This window comes from Mastigoproctus giganteus, chromosome 6 (genome assembly GCF_048544385.1).
Source record: "Mastigoproctus giganteus isolate SK-2022 chromosome 6, ASM4854438v1, whole genome shotgun sequence".
Classification (NCBI taxonomy): Eukaryota; Metazoa; Arthropoda; class Arachnida; order Uropygi; family Thelyphonidae; genus Mastigoproctus; species Mastigoproctus giganteus.
This window is the reverse complement of record NC_143580.1, coordinates 169298797-169319715: the sequence shown is the minus strand read 5'-3', so window position 1 is coordinate 169319715 and position 20919 is coordinate 169298797. Positions and strand designations below refer to the sequence as shown.

The 20919-nt window shown below is 38.7% G+C and overlaps 1 protein-coding gene across 1 annotated transcript in view; it reads left to right on the top strand.

The window, feature by feature from the left end:
• Positions 1–11067: 11067 nt before the first annotated feature.
• Positions 11068–20919, top strand: part of LOC150084740 (thyrostimulin alpha-2 subunit-like) — a 33992-nt gene continuing 24140 nt past the window's right edge. The window contains exons 1-2 of the mRNA XM_090375477.1: positions 11068–11217; positions 14175–14339. Of these exons, the coding sequence (XP_090231603.1) occupies positions 14237–14339 (103 nt within the window). The 5' untranslated portion in view covers positions 11068–11217; positions 14175–14236. The remainder of the gene's footprint in view (positions 11218–14174; positions 14340–20919) is intronic.

Below are 20919 nucleotides of genomic sequence, written 5' to 3'. Positions count from 1 at the left end.
TAATGTTCAACTTGTGAGAATGCGTTTCCATAGTCGAACAAAAGCAAGTTTATCAGGCGAGTATCTTAGAAGAAACGTGTCCTGGATCCGCATCACCAATATCTCCATCGAAATGGAATTAAGCTACGGATGCAGTCAGTGAACCACGACGCTGGTGAGATCATTGAGGGAGAAAATTGCTCTCCCTGAAAGGCCTTCGCTATTTATAAACCACTTCCACAGGATCGCTACAACAAATAAGATTACCGTAAGTGAACTTTTGTCCAAATACAGCTGTAAATATGCGAATGAAAGATTCTCTCGTGGAATACTAAGAAATCAAACCCAAGAGAACTCGCATCCCGTATCAACTTCACTCAACAGAATATGACAGAAAGCTGGACGAATCGATTTTCGTTGGAGGGAAGGAAGATTGAAGAAGTTGACTTCATTAAATACGATGATCGAAGCTGTTGATGGGTTAGCTCAACAGTCGTTGGATTGTTAAGATTTTCGTATGGATTAGACAGCGTTATTTCCGAATATAACGTTTTAATTTTAATAATGATATCTTAAATAAATTAAAATATCATTTTTGGAATAATAATCACTTATGGTAAGCATACGGGATGGATGTCATCGCAAGACCGATTTCTATTCTTGTGTTCATTTATCGTTGCCGAGAGACCGGTTGACCTTTAAATTTAATGAAATACGCGAAGCGTGGGTTGTATTAGGATGGTTTCGTGAAGAGGCTGTTGTTATTTATAAACACAACGGGCAAACCTGAACTAAAAACAATATTACTGTTAGCAAAGTCTCCAACGAGATAGTAGATAAATAACAGATGAGACAAATAGTAAGAAAAGTGATCTGAACTCGCTACTGAGTGCAGAAGGGTAACACAAGTACCAGACATCATAATCGTGCCAATGTAACCTAGTAATGGGAGAAACACGAAATGTAATAGTATTGTATTAGATAATGATCTTTAATGAGTCTTTCAGCGAGGATAAAACGGAACTTTTAGATAAATGATAAAAGATAGTTGACGCTGAATGAACAATTTTTCTCAGTTCTCATTATCTTTTTTCTTAAATCATATGATCTGAAACTGAAGCTTCAATTATTAGCACTTTTTTTTCCATTCGAAAAGTCTCAGCCAGGAATAGAGTTTATGATATTAACCCGAATTTAATGAGTTCGTTTTAAATACTAAATTACTTAATTTTGTATTTAAAAACCACTTGCCCAACACGGGAGGAATCATGTTTTAATTTTTTTGGAGAGTGGGGAGCTCTGCTTAAGCTTTCTGAAACTGAATTGCAAGAAATGTAGTATACGAGGTGTGGAAATAAAGTTCCCGGACTGGTGCTCTTGCGGTCATATTCGAAGAATTTGAAAATAAACGGAAATGGTATGTTGTAGTTCAAACTTCCTCCAACAGATGGTTGTACGGAGATTTTCCAGTAGGCTGACAAGGTCCAAGTAACAACCAATTTTGTTAGTAGCGTTAAGATTCCGTGTTACGATTTTGCAATTTCCTTGATTGTATTATCACTGAAGATGAGCGTTAGGTGTTTCAGCATGACCCAGAGACGAAGTGTCAGAGCATGCAGTGGAATTCAGAATCATCACCAAGACCCAACAAGTTTCATTTACAGCAGTTCAAGATTTACACGATGCTGATCATGCTGATCATATTTTTTGATAATCAGGCGTGATTCAAAAGGAATTTGTAGCTGAAAGGGGAGAGTCAATGCTGCAATATATACAGGTGATTCAAGGACTATATTAGGGTATTTCCTGGGTGAGGCCAAAATTTCAATGGATGGCAATACTCCCGTCCATTCCACACTGCCGTTGTAAAGGCTTTTCTGACGAAACATTGCATTGTACAGATCGATCATCCACCCTACTCGCCCGATCTAGCACCAGCGGACTTCTTCCTCTTTCCCAAGGAGAACACTGTCCTCAATGGAAAGAGATATCAGAATGTTGAGGACATAAAGAAAAGAGTAACTGCTGAACTGAATATCATGTCTTTGGATGCCTTCGGTGACTCTTTTCTTTTAGCCAAAGTAACTAAGGTCACAGAACGCTGATCCCGTAAATTGCTTTTAATATATGATCGGGTTTATCTATTTTGTTGTAAGAAAAACCCGAATTTCCAGGAGTCAGAACCATGCAACTCTAGCCCGAGTCTGACTAAATGTATATCAAAGTGAGAAAGATGTAAATTGGGTAAAGGAAAACTCATTACGAAAATCATGGGCGCATTCCCCATTCATCTGCCAAATGATTTCAGTTTTACCTCAACTCTATAAAGGTGAGGTATTCGCTCTTTACTAAAAGGAGAGTTTGACATTTCACAAGAGGGTTCCGCTACCTTTAGTGGAAGAATCATCTTGTGAAAAGTTTTATGTTTCTTCGGAGAGCAGATTTCGCTTCAGACTTTTCACGAGCAACTTTTTGCCAGATTTCATCTGGTTGTGGAAAGGAACCAACCAACTACACTTTCCAAAGAAATCTTTCTTACATAACAATCCCTGTTATCGACCCTTCCGCGAGCACAGTAATTCATCAATTTGGGCGCTTCAAGCGATTTTTGTATTTTTAATTTTCTCCGTTTTCTCCTTGTTTGTTAGATGTTTCTTACTCGAAAGTAACAAGCCTCTCAAACTTCGTCTTGAAAAGGATGAAGTTTCAAAGTCTCTAAGAGGAATTTTCGTTTAATAATATGGAGTGTCGGTGCTTGAGGTTTGCTCCTTTGCATCACAAGAATATAGATTTACAAATCCATTCAGCCGATCACAGACTGTAGTTTATAAATTATTTCGAATTCTTCCGTTTTTATTTTAAGAAATCGAGCCTTATTTCTTCTTGCAATTCGATGTTTTCTTCAACGACAGCTTGCGTGCATTTGAGCAGATTAAATAATGCTTAATGTACGAAAAACCATATAAAAAGTTGATGTAAATTGGGTGTATTCTGATTGAAAGTTATTCCTCCGCAAAGCTAAAGGATTAAATAAGAAATGCACTCATAATCATTTAGATTTGTCGACCTACGGGTCTGCCAGTGAAAAAACCGTAGATGTTTGAAGGACCAAAATTAACTCTCGTGTATTCAATTCCTGAATCGTTTTAGATCTTTCCTTTAATATTAAGGGATCCGTATGGCTAAAATAAGTATTAATACTTCGACAAAAGATGAAACGAGAGTGCACAAGAGCTGTTTACTTGTCTCTGTGATTAATTTTCCCTTGCGCTTCTGTTACCAACTTAAGGACACCGAATTAATCATCCCCCTTCGACAGGTACATCGCGACAGTTTATAGAGTAGCTGCCAGCTACGTCCTACAACAAATGATTCGCATTTATATTACAATCAAAAACACAAACCCAATAAATCCACTTGGCTTTTACAAATATTAGCACACATATTAGGCATCTGCAGTTGGTTGAGAGAAAACTTCCACTATCTCTGTGGAGTTCAGTGTCGATCAGACGTAAACACCATCAAATAATTCTTCGGAACAGACAGTGTGCTCTGTTTATCTGAAGCTCTAACCATACCATTATTTAATCTTGTATTAAAGTTCTGACTCTCACGATTACAGTTTAGTGATCGCTAGATGGCTTCATGAAAGAGAACAGAGACATTAACAGTAAATTCTAACCACCGACAGCCATGCTTGGTCGATCAGTACCTCAAACTTATCATTCGTACAAAATCTAATTATAGATCATGTTTTTTAAATTCATTTTAGGATTTATTGCCACAGTTAATTTCAGAAGGATGGTAGATAACTATTTTGATCTCAACATGAGAAAACAGAACTAAAAGGAGTAAACTGTTCCGTCAATTTGCATAATTTCGTTGTGGGTTTAATAGGGCTATATGTCTTTCTTGGTTATTGTTGATTATTACCTTTATCGCATGAGCTTGTAATATGTATCGATTAAAAATTAGCGCAACTGTTTTCTAGTAATCCTTATATCAAGAATTCTTTCTAATTTGATAATGAAGTATCAAATTGGAGGTCAAAAGGACTCAAGAGATGATAAAATGAAAATAAAAGGCGATGTGCATGGAGAAGATGACTTGAATATTCAAAAATGTTCAGTTCCCATCTGGGAATTGATCAGTTTGATTTCTTCATAGATTTGCACTCTTCACCAATGTGATCGCCATTCTCTAGACCTGAATACGATATTCATCGTCTTGTACAGAGGGGACATTGACTTTGTTCTCTCTACTAGCCGAGGATTCTGTAAATCATAGACAGGGCACCATGTGCTTTCCTAACTGGCTGTTCGCACTGCATAGAAAATTTCATGTCAGATTGAATCACAACACTTAAGGCTGTTTCGTCTTGAACCACTTTTAGCTCCTCGCTTCCTAGTCTATACGTGACTTGAAGTCTTTTTTTTCTCCAAATGCATAACCTTACATTTAGAAGCATTAAACTTCAGCAGTCATTTGTCGGATCACATATGCAACTGATCCAAGTCCATTTGACATATCATGACCTGGCTCAAATTTTTAACCACCCTTTCCAACCCCAAATAATCAGCAAACACTGACAGCTTCCCTTGGATATCCTCTTCATTATTATTTATGAAAATTAGAAATAGTAGGAGATCCAACCATCGATTCCTCAGGGACTCGACTTGTTATACTAGTCCACCCTCAAAGGCACACTGACAGTCCTTTGTCGCCTGTCTTTTAGTTAGTCTTCAATATAGTGTAGGATACTACCAGTGACTCCAACTTCTTTCAGTTTATATATCTGCCTTCCATGAGGAACAGTATCAAAATCTTTCTCAAGTCTAGAATGTCAAATTACCTGCATCCAATTGCTTAATGATTACATCATAGTTATTTACCAGATTGGTCAGTCACGATCTCCCCTTAACAAATTCATGCTGGGATCTATCCAAGATATGATGCTTATTGAGAGGATCCTGAATCTCATCTTTAATCACAAACTCTAATGATGCTCACATGCAATCTTTTTAATAGCAACTGAATATATATTGCCCTACTCTGAGCCTTTTTCCTCCTTAAACCTTGAGCTTTTTTAAGGATTCTCTAAGATCATTATATCACGTAATTAACAGAAATCTGACTCCTTAACATTCCCCAGAGTTTCGAGTTTGTTTTCGATTGTAAATATCGTTGCTAGGTGACTGTTTAACACATCTGCCATTTCTCATGGGTTTTCTATTGACCTCGCATTGCAACAAATTATTTGATTTATTCTCTTATTTTTTGTATTCACCTATGGGAAGAACTCTTAGTTCTCTCCGTTCTTAGCTCTCTTTTCTAGAGCTTTCTTTTAATCAGCTTTTGTTCGTCTTACCCCATCAGTGGTTTCATTACTATTCTCTTATCGAAATCACGTTATTATCTGCAACTGTTCCCGTATTTCTTTTGCTCAGTTAAACTCAACCTCTCCTTGACTTAAACTTCACTACTAGTACGAATCTGTTTGTGACCTGTAGGATAAATCCCTTGAATATTTTCCATAGAATATTAGTATGGCAGCATACTGTAGCCACTCCAGCTAATCTAGCCGAAGAAATGTCTCATTCCATTGTAGTCCCCATCTTGAAATTATAGTTCTCACCTTTACTTTTAACCAGTCCGCGTAGGAAGCGCGTGGATATGATCACCGCCCTCCCCACACTGGGTAGATAAGGCTCGGGTTCGAATCTTGTCATTAGAGCGAGGAAATTTTATTGATTTTATTCACTCGGTGATTATTTACTGCGTGGGCGAGTTAGTCGGTCTCAGGCGAGGACAGTAAGGATTTTGCTCCCGGAAACTCAATAGTTTTGCCCAATACATCAGGCAGACAAAGAGAACACAAGTAATGTGTGTTCTCTTTGTCTGCCTGATGTATGGCCATGTATGGACATAATATGCATAAGTAAATGAGGTGATCGGATGGCCCTAATATTTTAACCACATAGGTTTCTTTAGATATAATTTATTTCATAGTATTGTGGTCACCACCTACTATTGGTTTCTTCACTATCAAATTTTTATACAATAAGGTTCCTTTGCGAGAACCAGGTGTAGGATATAAGATTCCCCTTCTCTCAGATATGATAGGATAAGTAATAATCATCCGGTTTGTTCAAAAACTGTTACCATATAGTGTATTTCCGGTCCACGTACTCCAGTCTAAAAGGTTAAGTCCTCCATAATGGAACAACAATCATACTTACTAGGCCATTCGATCTGCCAAAAAGAAATCTTTGTCGTACCCCTCTGAGTTTGTTTGCCTATAATATACCCCAACTATCGCTTTGACTCAACATCTGCATTTCCTTGATCGGACTCTGAGAACGTTCTTGCCAGTTTGAGGCAAATTTTTGATCAAAAAAATCACTCCTATACCCCTCTGTCCCTCTCTCCTTAATGTTCACCGAAATGAAATTCTTTATATTGAGCCTCTGAGTGGCACCATTTTTCAGTAAGCCCAATTACATTAGCAAAGCTCACATTAATTTCATTTGTTTACAATACTCCACCATTGGCGTGTATGCAAATTAGTTTATTTTTTTTTTACTTTGCTTTTGATAACCCTGATACACCCCTAACACTTAAGTGTTTTTTTCCAATGCCCTTGGATTCCTGGTGAATTTTGCATCTGTTACAGTTTTCTTTTCAGTGTTTAGGTTAATCAATAGTTGCATAAGTGTTCTCAGAAAGGATGCAAGTGTAATTTTGTAAGTCAATTGTTGATCGACTTTTCTAATCCCCGAACTGGAAGTTTCTCCGAACCCTTAATGTATCTTAAATGACATTAACAAAAACTCTTGCACCTCCTTTGTTTAAACGAATACGGTCTTTAAAAATAAATTTGCCTCTACCAACTAAGGTCGACCATACTGAGTAGGGCCCCCACCACCACCACCATAAGCCTTGCAGAGTCCATCAAGCCTAGATTTAAGACTTAATCCATAAGGCCTTCGTACTGAAATCCCCCCCCTGTCGTGTCTAGACAGAATTGCAGACACAAGAACAATTTGTCTTATCTCGCGACAAGTTAACATGACCTTATATTTTCATAACCAGACCAGTTCGTTTAAACTTTAAATAAGTCCTCCCCGCATGTATTATGAAGCACCCACTAGTTCCATTATGGTCTCTATGCCATCCGAAAGTATTTTAGGAGTATGACAGAAGAGATTATTCATTGATTAATATAATAAATAAATATTGAAATACTTTATTCAAAATAAATAAAACCATATTTTTATTTTTGAAAGTTCCAAATGTATTCGGAACCATCTTTGGTCTTTTAAAGGACGCTCATACTATATTTCGTGTACGAAATATCAAAATTACTTTGGCAACATTCGTTTTTTTAATATCTGCGTAAAAGTTAATTGGTGCATAGTTTCGGCTGCAGCAAGTGAAATCGTCTGCTTGCTCTGTTCTACATTTCCTGTGAACTGAGCAGTTTAAACAATCGCAGATGCCAAAAGCAATTCATGGAATAATCATTCGAACTGTTACCGCCAATACCTTCCAGGAACGCTCTAGTTTAGCCCAATCTAATTAAGGGAATCGTTAACTAATTGTACGTAAGCATCAACATACTGGTCGGTTGTTCTTCACGGCAGAAATGAATGGTACTGCCGTGCAGCAGACGATAGATAACACACGCATAATGCACTTGTCATTTCGATCTGGTTTCTGATTGTGTGTGTGTGTGTGTGTGTGTGTGTGTGGAGCAGAGTCGATTAGTAACTACAGCGATCTTAAACGAACTGCGAATTCGTTTTATCCACTGCACAACAGTCATCTATCAATGTGTTCTTGAGGCCAAATTTTCACGCAGTGTAGCTCAGACTTCACAATTACCATCAATGTTCTTCTCGCTCTTGTAGCAAGGGTCTAATTTCGATTCCGGGTCGAGGCAGGTGGAACTTTAAGGGGATTTTTTCGCATTTAGGTTACTCGGACGAAGGTACTCCCCTTGGTTTTTGATGTTAAAACATCTATAGCTGAACCTAACAATGGAATGTAACGAAAATGTGACACGAAAAAAGAAATTGTTGACAAATAATTGTATTGTTGCAGTCATATGACAAATAATTGTATTGTTGCAGTCATATGACAAATAATTGTATTGTTGCAATCATACTATTCAACAAATGGCTAATTAGGCTATTGGTCTTTGTCATTCTTTTTGAGAGTGCTGTATTTGTCAACTATTTTAAGAAAAGAGCAAATAAGCTCAATTCAAAGATCTGCAGGCCACAATGACATAACAATAAAGAATAAAAGTTAAAGTTGAATTGTACGCACGGTACTTGAAAGGGATCTCCAGTTCGGCCGCTACAAAAATAACTTATCTCGATCAGATAGAAGGTTAAACCGTCGTATTATCGCTCTAATGATACTACGGATCGATACGTATGAGTATTACCCACAATTCCGTGCAGCATAACACTGGTATAAATATAGGTCGGTACGAATATAAAAATACTTTGATATACAGTACTTATCTTCCGCACGTGCGGTATTAGTGCTTCGGGGCCATCCAATTAGCGTCTGCCAGGGAAAGAAACCCCCAGAAAAAAGGGGTTATCTTGTTAACCACAATAACGAAGCCTCTTTTCTTAAGGGGAAACGTGCAACGTATTTCAGACTGTACCAAACGACTTTTGTATACGTTTCGTGCCATTCTTGCACACCTGAAGGCATCGCTGCTGCTTCTGCTGCTGCTGGAAGTCATTAATATTAAAAACGAATCTCTGAATGTACTTTTAGAACGTTTCAGAAGGGCATTTCTAGAGTTACGTGTTCGCGGACCACCTGGAGCCAACCGGTTTTAAATTTGTTTACACTAGCGATGGTTAGATATTTCAAAGGCTGGCCTGTTGCGATTTGATGACCCATTTCTCAATTACCATGATCTTATTCAGTCGAAAAATCCATTTGCGTGTTTTACAGTAATTGTATTTCATAAACAGGAAATCGAGCCAAAAATTCTAAGGATTTTAGGCGCATCAAGATACATAAGGAAGATTGATTGTGTCACAAACTTCCTTATTGTGTCTTGATCAAATTTTCCAATTTACAAGAAAAATGGAGTAGAAGTAAATGATGTTTTTTCGTTTGTATTTACCATATTTAAAGTTTTTTTCTTTAAAATCCATATATCCATCGAGATAACAGCAATTTCTTTATGCCTGACTTCAGAGACATCTGCGGTGTAATGTATTATTAACAATTTCTTATTTCCTAATTCCCGTTGGCTTCACTTGAAACGTTTGTATCAATACGTGGCCAAAGAACTCCTCAAACGTGTTCCGACTGAATATTAGAAAAACACGTCTGTAATTTAAAGGAAATATTATCTGGAACCCGATTAAATGTTAAAAGTCACTCGTCCAGAGAACTAAGAGATTCGTCGAGTGCTTTGAATTCAATTTACCACTTCGTGTTTTTCTTTGAGAACTGCAGAAAATGTCATCGCGTGTGGGTAGCCCATGGATCTTGACTGAGACTGCTCATTTATTTCTTCGACTCCAAGGAAGTGTGTGATTAAGAGTCTGTCGCGAGATCTTCATCCTTGATGCAACAACCAGCTTTACATCAGTCTTAGGTCATGATGTTTCGCTCGCTTTCAAAGTGTAGTTAGTTATGTAGATTAACCGAAGAAACACGGCGAATAAATTGTACAAAAAAATATTGGAGAAGCTTAATTACATTCTCCCATCACGTAGTGTGTGGGAGCCTCAGTGTTTTAGTTAGTTAGCGTACTCATCTTGGTGGGGACTCAAAATAGGATTCCTGGTTCTACATTGAAAGTCAAACAGGATTTCCGATGCTGGTAACAACTGGGTTTGATTAACTTTCTTTGCAAGAAAGTCCATCTAGAGATTAAAACAAACTTCGTGGATTTCTAGAGATAATTACAAAGATAAGCCGCCCGCGGTTTCTGAGGTCAATAAATAATTGAAATGCGAAGAGGGTTTTAATTAATGAACTTGTCCGCTGTGAAGAGTAGGACTTCTCCGTACTCCAAAATATTTTGACGTTACCAAAATTGAAGCGCGTCTAATCTACACAAGATTTGGGGTGAGTGGGTGGGAGGGAGGAAGGGAGGGTTGGATATCGAAGTGGAATTCAAGAAGAGAGCCGTATGGAATGCAAGTACGTGGACGGATAAGAATTATCTTGAAGAATTGGTCCAATTTAAGCTGAAATATTAGTTTTAATTAAATGTTTTAAAATAGTTAATATTATAAAGTTATTTAATGTTAATAATCCTCCATTTTCATTTTCCTGTGGATGACGTAAGGAATTTTTATGGGTCTTTTTCACAGGATGAAAAAGACCCATAAAAATTCAGAGTTAGTCGGTCTCAGACGTGGGTAGCATGGTTTTTTCTCCCCGAAACTCGGGTTTTTCATTCATCAAACAGAAAATCGACCTGAGAACACGAAATTTGCAGACAATATACACGGAGTAACGTGGCCTTAGTTGCTGATGCCCTTAAAACCCAACAACCACCAGCTATTTTCATTTAGAAATGCATACTCGTGGTCTGTTACTATTCAGTTTTCTCCAATCATGTTTTTACTGCCTGAGTTTCAATACGTATCTGATTTAGGAGAGAGAGAGAGAGAGAGAGGGGCGAAGGTCTTCTGTTTGCACTTTACCGAGACAGCGAGACAGGAGTTTCATTGGGATATGCATCTGCAGCTAAAAGAGGGTGGCCTTCTTAATATTCGTCTCGATTTGCAGCTCAGTGGATTCCGTCTTGGAGGGATAAAAGGTCATTTGCGGCGAGAAGAAACAGCGATCAAAAATCGACTGGCGGAGGATTTTTAAAATACTTCAATCGCCTCGTTGTCGTATAAAAAAAAACAAATGCGTCAGAAAACGACTTCGCGAACATTTCTTCTCGTATCGACACCGAGCACCGTTTGTCGGTTCCGTCCGCACATTAGTCGACTGCCCCGGGATGACTTCGCACACTGCAAACGAGGAAACGAAGAGAAAAATAAAATTTCATTCCGGACATGTGCCACAACTCTCTGTCCGTCAGGTGGGAGTAGCGCGCGGCGATGAGGCGCCACTGCACGTGGGAGGCGGCGAAGTATAACAGTTGCTTGCGGTATGCTCTTCAATGTGTATAGCATCGGTGAACTGCACGCCAGCGAAGAGGTATTGCGCGATTCTTCCATTGCGATACAACGAAAGGTATGTGAGTGATGTCATTCCGATATTTTCTTTCTCTTTTCCTCCCTCTTCTGTCGTTCCGTTTCTTAAAGTTCTGCCGGAAGATTTAGTGCGGCGGTGAAGCCTTATGATGGGATGGGGAGTGACGTTTGTTTCTGTCGCGAATGCTTCAATTGATGTGCGTCTGTGTGTGTGCGTGCGCGAGCATGTATCTTGTGGGAATGGCCACGGAGGAACTCCTCCGTCCAGACGGTAGTTGAGTGTCTCAGAATGCCCGAAACAGGCATTCAGAACGAGATGTGCGAATCACTGCGATCTGTCAAGAAGACAGGGGCACTAGGCTTAGCTCCGAACTTGCCCGGCCCTCTACGCGGCTTCGGTAACACCAAATGGCGACCGGAATTATGAGTTTGGATTTGTTTCGTGGCTTTGTACCGCTCACCAGCAAGCGATCGGCGTTAAACGGCTGGAAGTAATGCCAAAATATCGTTAATTTTAAACAATCCCCAACACACGATCTATTAGTCTCTATCATAAGCTCAATATTGTGTATATCAAAATGAGAAGCGACTCCTCCATGTTTAGACGACGCCATATTAATTTTTCTTTTTCTAATTAGGCCTAGTGTGACCAAAGAACTATAGTTTTACCACAATTGTACGTTGCGAAGATACCCCCACGTGGCAATTATTGTTAAAATTATTTATTAAACAAACTAATTAAAATCATTCGTGGCTAGAACTGCCAATACGGTTGTTTAAAAGAGCAGTAATTATTGTTTATTTTATGCGCATGAAATGAAGTTAAGTTTGGCGTAATTTGATCAAAATTAATCACTTTCTTGTTAACGAGCAGAGAAAAATGTAATTATTTAAATCAATAGGCTTAAAACCACCACCACCCTAACATAAATGAAACACAACTTGAAATGTATTTAAAACAATAAAATTATTATTATATCGAAATATAAAAATAGATCTTCTAATCCTGTTTTGATTTAAATATTTAATTACGTTTGATTTAAATTAATTTTATTGGCAGAATAATAGAATTTATTTAATGCATTTTGATTTTGTTGTTGATGTGAATCAATCAATTATTATTGTTTTTGTTATTATGAGAACTGATTTCTGAAACTGTTTCTGCATTAAGCAGATATTAACAAGAAACACGTTTGTATTTAAATTTCCATTACGATAAATTCACTTCAACATTCATTCATTCATTTCTGTTAATTATTTAGAGAATCTTCTATCGCCATAAAATATAGCAACTGTCCAGTTGGTTTTTATGACCACTGAGAAAGATTAAACAGAATTATTTTACAATAATTTATTTTGTTCTTTATAAAGATATTTTTCGGTCCAAGAGAAAGAATTGGGGACCAAGGGAAAGAATTGAAAACGTTAAATTTTCAGCACGAGTTTTAAACCAATGATTATAAAAATTATGTTATAATTGTAAAACATTAGAAATAAATATTTTCCAATCGATGATAGCTAATAAACTATCCATTAAGGCTATTTTTCAATAATGACTCTTTAGAGTTGAGTCACGCGTGCTCCTTTTGGCTTGGAAGAGAACTTACGAATTTCCTTCTGTTTTATATTTCATGATCTGTTTTCTGGGCCATACCTAAACGAAGCCATGGTAATTTCTCTGTCATTGGCAGCAGCATCCTCCTCTCAATATCTTTGTATGACTTCTCACCAATTTTTGGTTTACCTGATAAGATTTTCTCATCTCCTACGTTTCTTTTTTATCTCTTTGTAATTGCCTGTTACTCCGGCACTGATTAAATGAATTTCTAAGTGTCCCAGGCTTTTGGATGATAGTTTTTAATGAATAATATCACAATCTCGAAATTCTTCTCATTACTACATTAATGACATCTGCAGTTTCCTTTTTTTCCAAGGAACCTGAGCCAAATCTTGTCAGTGGTTGCCTTTCGCTGTTCTGCTCCCTATTTTCCAAGGGATTATCATCATCCTTTGTGAATTTATCCTAGCTCTTCACTTTCACGTGAACGAGTACCATACATTTCGTGATTTCTAACACCAATTTGAAAACGACCACATTCCAGTATATCTGGTGATGGATTAAGGCTCCTGTCAAAGGTCATCGGCACTTTTTTTGGACCATCAACTTGCGGAAGGAGATAGACAGTGAGGTCATTCAACAAAGAATTTCTTATACGTATTCCCTAGTGTATAAACATAAACACTCAGTGGTTTTTAAAAAAGCCGCATGTAATGCTGATTGCTTATACCTGTACGTGATAACTGGATATTAAATACTTTATACGAAATGAAGTAATGAGATTTTGATTCATCCGTGAAGGCCAAGTGACTCCATCTGTTGTAATCTCGATTCAGATGTGACTGGTCCCATTTCAAACCGGCCTTTTACTTTAGGATTAAAAGAAACGAGACAGAATGCAGATCCTGCTAATTGACCTGTTTCTGAAATTCTGCTGCAAATAATTTGTTTGGAAATACTCATTTCTGCAGAAGTGGAAAGTTCAACTCAACTTCGACGCGTATCAACTACTTTGAGTGGAGTTGTACTCCATTTAGATTAATATATTCATATCTGATTGCGTATTAATATCCTGTATGCTTATATCTTGGCCTCCAGGAAGTTTCTCGACACCGTTTGTTTCCTTGTAGTGGTTTCCCTAACCATCTTACACAGCAGTTGACAATGATACCTGACAATGACAAGTATACCTGAAACACTACCTGAAAATTGTGATAAAAATACCGAATTACACGCTGTGAAAAATGAAGTTGATATTTTTTGGTATACTGATTTACATCAACACAAATGCAAAACCTATTTCTTCTTGAAATGCAATTTAGGGAAGTTAACAGTAAAACACATTTTAAGACTCGAGACACACGCAAAACATTTGGTGTATTCCAAACATTGTTTGAACCACTTGCAACTATCTAAAGAGAATCTCGTTCTTCTTCCAGGTAGACGGAGAACTAGCAGCATTCATCGTGCATCTGCCACGAACTACGTCGCCCTGACAACCATGTACACGGGCATACACCTCCTGTGGGTTCTTCTGGCGGTGTTATATAAGGGGTTGCCGACTTCCAGCTCTTCGTGGGAAAGACCCGGATGTTACCAAGTCGGTGAGTTTGTATGTATGTGTGTGTGGTGAGCAAATAGTCTTGTTTCCACCCCCCCATCCTCATCCGCTGTACTCCAAGGAACTTCGATTTCCGTAAAGTGCGCTTGTATTTAGACCTAAGATGTTTCTGTCTGACTGCTTCTGTCTTCGCTGCTTTCGTTACGAGAGTTGACCTGATTTACAAAGACATAACCATCGTTCGAATAATTTCTTCATCTCATGCCCTGTTATTTCGCACAGTTCAAAATTTATTCCTTTCTAATTAATTCCTCCACCGTTTAATTTGAGGAATTCTCATTCGTTGCACTTAATTAACCTCTAAATGCAAAGCGTTTCTCAAGATGTATTTTAATTAATGAGGTGAATAATTCGTTAAAAAGTAAAGCATGGATTCATGTGCGAAACGAAATATATTTGAAGTTGTCTCCTGACTTTTAATCCATGTTATACGTAGGTCTTCAGGATGTGACTGGTTCAGACTCCAGATTTTGTCCAATTCTAATGTGCTGCGATTTTAATCGGTAGAGCATTTTAATCTAATTTTACTGCTCTGGTCTGGTGCGATGTAAGACCTAATTTAGTTTTGAACCGAAAGGTAAATTAAAAAAAAGAATTCCTTTCGACAGGAATGAATATTCGTAATTAATTCAAATCAAATTTCTAAGAATTTCAAACGATGTTTCCAAATTTAGAGTAGGATTCAAAGAAACGTCTCTCTAAAATATTTATCTTTTCGTTGGTCTTAGGTTTGGCACGAGCTAATTAAGACAAAGACAAGCCCCTGTCTTAATTAAAGTTTTGTTAAAAAAACGTTATTGCTCTTTTTAAAAAGCGTCTATCTAGTTATCAGAAAACCCATCAACCCTATGTCAACTCCATGTCAACTAATAATGCTTTTCTCTATTAGTAGATGAATAATCCTTCGGGACCAAATAGTAATGAGAGTTCTAGAACAGAGTTTCGAACTTCCCAATTACAGATAATGTGATAATTAAAAAAAAAGAATCCCTTTGAGCACATTTAAATTCCATCTAGCTCTCGGAAAGACTCGCTGCAATATATTTTTTCAGCATAGCATAAAATATCCAAAACATGAATTGAGACTGTTTTTTACCAGAGGTCAAAATTGATGCAAAATACATAAAAAGAAAAACATCGTAAATATAAGGATCATTTTTAAGAGACGTAGGCTGCATCTGAGGACCAAAAATATCCGAAACCTCCTGGAAAGTGTGGAAAGTGTTTAAAATGAATTCTGCAATTGACGATTGTTCTTCGGATTACGAAGAATAATTGTCAATTGAGCAGCCCGTGGACAAGCCCCAATAAGCAGTCCGTGGAAAAAGAAACATCTTTTTTATTTATGTTTTCTTAAAATCGCAAAGCACATTCGAAACGCATAAAAGGAGCGTTCGAACGCTGCGGTTTAATCTGTTAATTAATTAAGAGGCTTCGGTTGGGTGGAATAAGATGCAGAAAGCGATTAACTTGCATTGGCCGCTAATCATCGTGGGTCATTAGGATTTTGCGAAGTCTGCGGGCAATCATTAAGCCCGAAATGTCCACTACGAGAACCCACTTGTGTTGGTAGAACGAGTCAAGCAGCGGTTCATCTATCGCGTGTTTTACAGCGATAACGTGGCCACGTTTGGCGATCTGAAAATAAGATTGGGTGTATTAGCCACAGCGCTCATTAGTGTTTGTCGCGCGGTGTAGGTATTTGGGAGTGAATGATGGCTAAATTACTTTGCACTTAATTAGATGAATAGAGAGCGTGCTGGTCGCGATTATGGCAGTTAATTAAGAAGTAGATCTAGTAGGAGTAAGTATAGACAGTAAGAGTTCATTACGATTGGGCAACTTCTAAAATTAAATTGCCCTTTTAAGTGAGGTCTAAACTTTTTCTTGGTCTGCTTCTACAGTCATCTGGTTGGGGGCTGCATCTTGTGTCTTAAGATACAATGGAACGCGCGTGTTTTTTGCAGAAAAAGGGGCCAAGGAGCTCGGAGCTTCCATCCAATTCTGGTGGGTGATAGACGGTGTTTGATTTTAATCGTAAGTTTAGATAAATATGGAAATATTGAAATAAAGAGAGACATCTTATGGTACAGTGTACAAATAAAAACAAATGTAGGCCCCAACACTTTGATAATAAAAAGAAATGCACTGTCTATTGGAGGTCCATGAGTATTTCTGAGTGAATATTATTACATACAAAAAAAGACGAATGTTGGTGATGCAGTGTTGGAAATTCCTTTTTAAAGTGTACAGATCATATGTACGAGCAACGCATACTCTGTCCAATTGGATTTTAACTGGGTAACTTAGTCAGGCTTCGTGGGGTTTGATGGTTCACCTGGAAGATTGCTGTTTATGTTTTGCGGGACTCCAGGAGAATCGGAAAATTTTAGACATCTACAACCGCCATCTAGATTCAAAAGTACCTCGAGAAGCACCAGAATCTGGGGACAGGATAACTTGTCAGCTTGTTGAGAGATTTGCTTCCCTGAGAAGGATTCGGTTGGGTTGCTTTGAGTTTGCGCCGAAGCAAATTAAGACATGAGGAGGTTTGTTAACTCGACTACGGTCTCTGAGAGGCATTAGAAGTGATGTTAATTCAAACGTAAATTACCACACATCTCGTCTTATACAAGGGCGCAGATGAATAGGGAATAATTTAGGGACGGATAACAGAAAGATCCGGCTGTGATCACTCCCTGGTAAACAGCTTCCCTTGTCTGTATTGAACGAAGACAGAAATCGAACTCCAGGCATCATTGACGGTGGGCGGAATCTGTTATGAGAGCCGTTCTACACCGGTTTTTGTTCAGAATAATTTCCCAGGCCGTCTTTAGGTTAAAGATGTTCTTAGACCCGTCCTTGTACCATTCCTATAACAGTTGCTTAACCTATTCATTCCAACAGCGTAGTGCTCGACCCCACAGCATCAGTGTTGTGCAGTTTCTATACGATGTAGACACATTTCTATGGGTGATTAAACCACTCATTTGCCAACAGGAGATATGATTGGAGCTATGCCTGAACCAAATGAAACTATAGCATTTAACGCAGGTGTGGAAGTATATTAAGCACTTTATTTTTTGAGAACCCCCTTACATCACTCTAAGAGGAGACTCCTACTTCATATAATAATAATAATAATAATAATAATAATAATAGGCGCGATTAACTCAGTGGTTACAATGCCGGACCAGCACTCCAGTTCGAAACCCGACTCAGGAAAAAAATCGCTACAGAAAAGAAAAAAAACCGAGACGCGAAAGTCGCTTCATCGGCCCTACTCACCTACTCCAAGGTTGAAGTGACGATTTAAGTAGAGACGACACCATCTGGTATCGTTCAAAATAAATACCACCCACCACTGGATGCAAAAGCCAAAACTAAACAAGTCCACCTCCATAGCTGGATGAAGATGAGAAGTAGAAATATTGAACATACTGCATCGAGTGTGGCGCAGGATAAAGTTACTTGCCTTCAGGCTTTAGGCAGAGTGGGTCGGTTCGAAAAGTCGGAGACAGGCTCCACTGTCTTCAGTCTCCTGCATTTTACGAGTAAACAAGGAGCCACCAGACTGGGAAAACAAAATAATTTGAAGGCTACGGCAGGAGAGATGAGTTATGATAGGCCAACTAACCCAGTACCAATGGGGTAACAGAAATAAGAAGCTGGTCAGAAAAGTGAAGACCATTCTCAAGAAACACAATATCCACAACACACACACTAGACCTATAATCAGAAGATTAAACGATACTTTGACACCATCAAGCAGAAGCTCCTGGAACTCAGCAAGAGACTTCTCCGTTACAAGGAGAGTGCCCAGAGAAAAACAGACAACAATATATTTAATGAAAACTAGAGCGGCCTTCTACGGGAAAATCAGACAAGAGAGGAAGGAAGGCAACGGACCCCCCGCCCGAAGGTACTCGAGGGGTTGGGCAACGTGTGAAGGAGCTGAGTTAGTCACAACGGCTGTGTTCCCTGGATAGGCCTAAAACGGAAGAAAACCAAGGATGTACAAGAGATGACAGAATGGAAGATTCGGGAGGAAAGAGTATAACGGTCGATCAGGAAGTCCCAGAACTAGCGAATCCCAGGAACACATAACATCCACAACTATTGGTACAACAAGTTCAGCTGCACAAATATAGGCATTTGACGGAGCAGTGAACCCAGATAATAAGGCACCCCGACGAAATCCCAGAGTCTCTGGCTCAAGGAATCACCTACCTTAAGGCCAAGAACAAAGAAACTACAAACCCGGCAAAGTACAGATTAATCATCTGTCTCCCAAGAATGTACAAGATCCTCACACGCTGCATAACTAAGAAGATATCAGACTAATTGGAGAGACAGAACATCATGGCCGAGCAGCAGAAGGGATGTAAGCAGATGAACAAAGGAGACAAGAAGCAATTGACAATTGACGCTGCAGTTATAGAGCAAGTCTACAAGAAGCACCGCTACCTGTACACGAACTACATCCACTACCACAAGTCTTCGACTCCGTGCCCCATAACTGGCTGATAGAGACAGTGAAGATCTACAAAATTAGCCCGTCACTGACGCACTTCCTTGAAGCAACCGTGGAGGACCATTATCAATGTCGAGAACATCACGACTAGACCGATTCTCATCGGAAGAGGACTCGTCCAGGGAGATGCCTTAAACCCACTATGGTTCTGTCTAGCACTGAACTCGCTGTCCAACTGAGAATCAACTCCAATATCTGTTCCGGATCGTCGAAGAGCTTAACACTGACATCAGGATGCAATTTGCCTAGAAAAATGCAAGACCCATGTATTGCATCAAAGACATCCAGAGGGACGAAACAACCAGCTGAACACCGGTAAAGAATTTGACGTCATGACGCCATGACAAAGGGAGAGACCTACAAATATCTGGGGATGATGCAGACTCACTAATTAGAACACAAGATGGATATCAGTAACTCCAGAATGACATACCAACTGGGCGGTACTACACTCAGGATAGTGGAGAATAAAAAAGACCTGGGAATAATTGTACAGTCAGATATGAAGTTTCCTGAGCAGTGCAGACAGGCTGCAAGAGTAGCTCATGGGGTCTGGAGGTCTCATTTTTAGAAAGATGTAGAGCTATGGAACGAGTACCGAGAAGGGCAACGAAATTGGTGAGGGGAACAAAGGGGTGCTCTTACGAAGAAAGGCTTGAGTTCTGCAAATTGCAGTGTCTGGAGAGTAGGCACCTTCTACGTGATTTGATTGAGGTGTATAAATACTTGAATGGTTTGAGCATGTTTAATAGTGATGGGATTCTTCCTCTTGCTCAGACTAATCACCTGAGAGGGCATAAATTCAAATTGAGGAAAGGCATTGAAGAATAGATGTGCAGAAATTTGACTTTAGTCGCCAGCGGTTGGTTTGATTGCTGGAACAAACTTCCAGCTGTCGTTGTGGAAGTTGACAGCTTAAATAAATCCAAGACTGAACTAGACAAACATTTGGAGTGAATGGATGGGTAAAATGGGAAGGGATTTTTGGCTGATGCTATATAAGCTTACTTTCTCGCAACATATGCCTCTGCTAATGCTACTGCTAAGATCACGGCCCGCTTGACTGAGAAATACCATCAGAGGCTGAGATGCCTGCTGAAATCAAAGCTGAGTAGCGAGAACATGATCTCGACCATAAACACTTTCGCAGTCCCAGTGCTAACGTTCTCCATTGGGACCAGGAAAATGCATTTTGCTAGGCATTTTAGAAAGGAGGACATTATGGTAATGGCCATGAAATACGCTGGAGGTTTTGAATTGGACTTTTGGGCGACTGGTATAACTCTGTTGCTATGGTAGTTGGTGAAAGTTTCCAAGGGTGAGTCTGAAACGTCTATTGAAAAGGTGAGCCATTTGCTTATGAAGTATTGTTTTGTATAATTTTCTTTTCGCAAATTATTTCCTGCGTTTTTGCTTTCCTTATATTCTTTTGTTGCGCAACTTTAAGTTTTTCAACTTTTATTTCCTATCTTTTGTGTTCCTCTATTCTTGATTTTGTTTATTCCATAACGTAACTTTCTCTAATTTAATTTTTGCCGTTAAAAGCTTCATTTGCGTTTATTTTAACCATTTTATTTCTGCATATATTATTCTTTCTCTTTGGAGCATAACGTTCCGAATTCTGGCTATATATGACGCCGGATACCCCCAACCAATGAATGAACAGCATTAGATCCCGGAAATGATGTCACGCCCGTTATTATTCCGTCAGAACAGTAATGAACACGCACTCTGAAAGGGAGCATCTGTTCTACTGGAAAAACTGAAGGCAGTAATTGTCTCTCGTGCACAATGCAGCATTTACATCGCTCTAATTTTTCTTTAAAACCAACACATTCTTAATAGAGTTAGAGAGATGCAAAAGTGCTTTCAGCTAATCGGTGTAAACTCGTTCATGATGTATCTGAGATATTATTTTTAATTCGTGTACTCTAATTGGTACACCAATTATCCTCATTGCTCTTCTCGACATTTATTATTTGAATTGCAGAATAAGTTGTTTCGTTTGCAATAAAATTGCTTCGACTGT